The sequence below is a fragment of the Gracilinanus agilis genome, chromosome 2 (genome assembly GCF_016433145.1).
Source record: "Gracilinanus agilis isolate LMUSP501 chromosome 2, AgileGrace, whole genome shotgun sequence".
Classification (NCBI taxonomy): domain Eukaryota; kingdom Metazoa; phylum Chordata; class Mammalia; order Didelphimorphia; family Didelphidae; genus Gracilinanus; species Gracilinanus agilis.
Genome location: NC_058131.1, coordinates 211,118,599 through 211,123,913, shown reverse-complemented (window position 1 = coordinate 211,123,913; position 5,315 = coordinate 211,118,599). Strand labels below are relative to the sequence as shown.

General features: G+C 37.2%; 1 protein-coding gene across 2 annotated transcripts in view; it reads right to left on the bottom strand.

Annotated features, from left to right (window-relative positions):
- Positions 1 to 281: 281 nt before the first annotated feature.
- Positions 282 to 5,315, bottom strand: part of ASAP2 (ArfGAP with SH3 domain, ankyrin repeat and PH domain 2) — a 269,945-nt gene continuing 264,911 nt past the window's right edge. For both annotated transcript variants that reach the window (XM_044663620.1, XM_044663622.1), the window contains one exon: positions 282 to 2,928. In XM_044663620.1, coding sequence (XP_044519555.1) covers positions 2,854 to 2,928 — 75 coding nt within the window. In that variant the 3' untranslated portion in view covers positions 282 to 2,853. The remainder of the gene's footprint in view (positions 2,929 to 5,315) is intronic.

Genomic DNA, 5,315 nt, shown 5'->3' with positions numbered 1-5,315 from the left:
GTTCACCTTGTGAAAGCTGAGTGTATTCTAGAACCATCTGCCACTGAGGCCAGGGGGGAAAGGGCCGGAGCCTCGAGGGCTCTCCTCCCTTAGTTTGGCGGCCCTTGGGAAGGGCTGCCGGGGAAGGCAGGGCTGGATGCTGGGTTTGTCCAGACTGCCACAGTCTCTGGAAACAAGGGCTCCTTACCACAGGGAACTGTTGACAGTCTTCAAAAATGCTAAGTTATCATTTTAGCATGTCACATAATAAAGGTTACCCATAGAAGCACATTCAGGAAAAGTCCGTTTAAAAGTATTTTATTTTTTCCCAGTCAAGCGACCGGTTAACAAGAGTAAACTTCTTAAACATGCTCTAATTATAAATCACTGCATTCGGGACATTGAAAATAAGAGTTGATTTAGGTTATACAATATATACAGTTGCTCTGCAACTACACCAAAATAATCAAATGAATGAATTGAATATTATACATCTCAAATAGCATTCTACACTGCAGATTCAGTGTCATCCACTCCTTTTGAAACAACACGGCAACCAAATAGACTGTGCCTAAAATTTCAGAATCATCATCCCTTGAAGTTTGCTTGATGAAGAACAGCATATGCAAAATGCTTGAATCTTGCAGCTGAAATTTATGAAAAGTAAATTTTAAATATAAATAGATATCTACAATGCATTCAGATTTATCTCTGCCTTTTTTTTTTGCTGCAAAAAAGGAGCAAATACCTCAAAGTATGTTAGTGGGCAAAGTTTTTAAAATGTGTTTCTGCTCTGGCAAGAATAATATTAATAACCTGCACAATAGCACCACCAAATTAGAGCTTAAAAAAATGCCAAGATGCACCCCAGATATGTACCACTGAACCCAACTGAGTAGTGTCTAGGATTAGAGTCCTAAGGCTGATGTAAATTTGACTATTTCACAGCTGACACCAAATCCTCAAAAGGCTGATTGCAAGTTTCATATGCTAGAAGAATCTGTGTTAAAATAGACATGAGAAGTGAACTGTGCCAAATAGGGCCTATTTACTTTCTTGCATCTTACCAGGAAATTAAAATGTTTCCAAAACCAAAAATGGAAATCATTAATTAATAAACATAATTGTAGTACTGAACTAAGTCTAGGATTACAGATTAAAACTTTTTTTACTAGGAACTTTGGAAAGTACAAAGAAATCAACTTCAAAACTCAACAAAAATGTAATACATTCCAGTTTTTTTTTTCTTTTTCACTTGCAGTGGCTTCAGAAATGAGTTAATACATCAAGAAGCTATACACACAAGCTTTTCACATGATAAAAGACAGGCTATCACAATCAAGTGTACCATTTTCCAAAAAATAAAATCATGAACAACTTTGTCCTAGCATTAATTTGGAGCTCCCCGAGTCTGTAAGATATTTAGTGGTCATGAAAACTCCCAAGTGGTGGTCACTGTCTTAATATTTTTCCTTAAAGCTTCAAAATTCTCATATTGGGTATTGATGTTATAAAACACATATATACCACCACAGAATTAATTAGGCTTTTCTCAACATTAGTCTTCTTCATTTTTTGTAGCGTAAGTTCAAGAAAGGTAATAGACTCAATGTTCAAATAGATGTTAGAATTGCAATATTAAGTAGTGTTACATCCACTGGGATCTATGGATTTTTGCTGGATATTTGTTCACAAACATTTTTAAGACGTTAACTACCGTTCATATTGGTATATTCTATAAATACACAAACACTCATAGGTGAGTTAGGAAACAAGCACATTGTTGTGTTTGGAAGGAAAGGCAGTGGTACACTTAACAGGAAACAGCAATTAAGATGTACTAGTGAGTTTTTCAATAAATGCCCTTGTGACAGATAAATATATTATGGTCCACCACAATATTCTATTTGTGTGTACAGGTGTTACTGGGTGATTAAATAAGTTCAAGAAGGCAAATTCTAAAACATCTAAAGCATATAACTGGTTTTGAGAACTGCTTTGCAATCCATCATCCTTAGTTTAAAACCAAATTCAGGAAATGCAGTTTCTATAACCTCTGAGAGTTGAATTAACTGATAACATCGCCATGGATTTGAATTAACCATCAGTAGTCTTGTTAATACAATTGTTCAGGATCAATGTTATATAGGGGACTTCCAAAACAGGTTATACACACATGCAGCATATAATGATACAGAGATTCTCAGCCTCACAAATGAGAAAGTACAAACAAGTAATGCAGAAATTTCCAAGGTTTTTTGTTTTTAAATGTGTGCATATGGTGGGTTGTTTCAACGGAATAACTATCCTTTAAAGGTGAACTCAGGACCTTCGATGTGGAATGACCTTAGCTAAGAAGGGCTGGGTTAGAATGCTATTACTGGTTCCCTAGGACAACTGAGACAGCTGCTCTGAGATTCACTGACTTTAATATAAACACATGACAAGTTACAACTTCCAAATCAGGCCGTGACAAATCAAGAGGGATTTATTTCCAAACCTCTTGTTTCAAAATAAATATTTTCCTGTTAAGCTGGTATACTGAATTCTGCTGGTTGGGGTTCAAAGATACTAGTTAAAGTTATTTTTTTTCAGTTCACCTTTAAAAATAAAAATGTGTCTCTGAGAAAGAATATCAGTGACTTTCATGAAGCAAAACAAATCTTTCTTAAAAAATCACTTACATGTAAAAACTGTCCAAGGTTTGTAACCAGAACAATGGCATTAGGGACAGTTGACTACAGTACAAATACAACTCAAGAAATTGGTTTTCTGGCAAGAGTTTTGGAACCAGTAGTGAAACTGGGACATAAATATTGACTTGTATAAGATGAAAATGAGAAATTTCTTCCTATTTTTTTGTTCAGTAGCAATTTAGTCAGCAATAAAGTGCACGAATGATACGGGAAAAGCTCCTTTGCGACTAGGATCTCCATCAATGTGGCCAATCTGAAATGAAAATGTAAAAACAATGCTATGTTAGGAGGGCACCAAAATGGTTAGGCAAACATTTGTTCTAGTATCTGGTATCAGGAATGAGAACTTGGCAAAGATCACCAACCCATCACTCCTACTCTGAAGAAAAGGATAATGTGGCCTTTTGTGGACCCAGAGAAGCAGCAAGGGAAGAGATTCTGTGTCAACAACTTTACTCATTTTTTTTTTCCTACTTGGAAAATGGGAGGTAAAGATATGGACAAATCTCAAACCTTTTGGTATTTTTCACTAACTCAAACTTAGGTTTGAGGTCAAGACTTCAGCAACTCTCTATGGAGGTAAAGGGGAGCCCTGGATTTACCAAGAAGGGGCCTTCTAGATATCTGATGTAAGTTTTTGCTTTTTCGAAAGATAATCACACAGATGACAACTAAACATATATCTTTACCAAACTTCTTATCTCATTCCCATCTATAACAAGTCACTCATATTTCTCTTGCACTAAGAGTTTGCAAAGCTCTTTCCTTACAACAGTCTTGAGAAGTGGATAGGATTCAGAAGGCACTATGGGCTGAGGAACAGCTGATAACATTTGGGAGATACATTTGAGTAAAATGCTGGTCCCTGACATTAAAGGTATTTATTGTTACCAATGTGTTTACTTAAAAACAGTTACCATTACTTAGGCCAAAAAAGGAATGGTGGTACAGCAGCAAGAATAACTGATAAAGAATAAGAATAATAAAAGTTGGAGGATTTAGGTTCAGCTCTTGTTTTACCATTTACCTCTTCATCTTAAGAGACTTTAGGCAAAGCACTTAATCTCTCACTTTTATAGCCTTATAAAAGTTAAGTACTAGCACTAGATTACCTCAAAGGCCTTTTTTAGCTCTAATGTTTGAACCAATTAAGTTCTGGGTGTTAATATTACTCACACTACAAACTACTGGTGGAGGGGGGAAACTGAAAAGGAGATAAACAAGGCATAGTTAGCCAGTCCTTCTCCATTGCCATCTGATATTTCTTTTCAATCCTTCAGACTGTTTTAGACCATGTCTTGCTGCCATGTAGAATATTGGTGATAAAAGAGCATGATGCTTTTTTTTTTCCTCTGAGAAAAATTTGGGGGTTATTAATGGATTTCCTAAAGGGAATCCAGGCTACCTTTCCTTCTGTCAATTTTAAGCCCAGTTCATACATTCGTGCTTTCTGTCTTGTACTTTTTGGACATTCTCTATAAACTGTCCTTCCAAATTTAGGGAAGAAGCTAACCTGATCCATGCAACAGATATCCTTCACCCACCTGGTCTTTTCTATGTGGATGGCCAACTGTTGAGTGGTTACAGATCTCTTTTAGGAGTATCACCCAGATGGAAAAGGAGAGGCTCTTGGTATGTACGAGCAAAGCGAGTCATCTAATCAATGAGGGGCTTTGAAGAATATCCAGAGTAAAAGATGTCACCAAAGAAATGTATAAGAGGAAGAGAAACTGGTCGTGTAGCAAGTGGGAAGGATCGCCAGTGAATGGCCAGAGTTGCTCTAGTCAAGAGAAACCAAAGCGGGACACCACCATGATAGGTGGATTCCCTGTGGTACACCCTTGGGTGGATATGGACAAAGTTTTCACAGAGGCATAAATGGACTTAATTGTGTCACTGGAGGTAACATCCTAGTCAATGAGTTTGTGGATCTATTTGAGTGTGTGATCTGGCTGGCAAGTCATTTCCCTTTTCTTTTTTAAAAATCCTTACCTTCTGTCTTAAAATCACTACCATGTATTGGGGTTCCAAGGCAAAAGAGTGGTAAGGGCTAGGCAATGGGGGTTAAGTAACTTGCTAGTCACACAGCTAGGATGTATCTGAGGCCAGATTTGAACCTAGGAACTCCAATCTCTAGGCCTGGCTCTCAATCCACTGAGCCACCCAACTGCCCCTATTTCCTTTTTCTTTTGTTCCAAAGATACCTCTGGCCGTTTGGTGGAGTCAATAGACTTCTCAGAATAATATTTTTAAATAATTGAAGGAAATGGTGAATTTCAGCTAAAAACTAGTGAACATAAAGATGTTTCCCCTTCATCCAAGATCACCCTGAAATATCCTAATTAAGAATTCCTGGCCTGGATGATCTTGGAGGTCCTTTCTGACTTCCTATCATATGACTCTATTAAGAAGAATGTGACAAGTAGGACACTGCGAGTCCAACACTTGTACTTATTAGCTGTATGATCCTGGGGCAATGTTTTTGACCTCTCGGATTCAACTTTCTCACCTGAAAAATAAGGATATTATTACTTGCATTCCTTAGTCCAAAGGGTTGTTTCGAGAAAAATCACTGTGTAAACCTTAAAGCTCCACATCAATGGGCACCATTTTATTATGATTATCATTACTCCAACATAG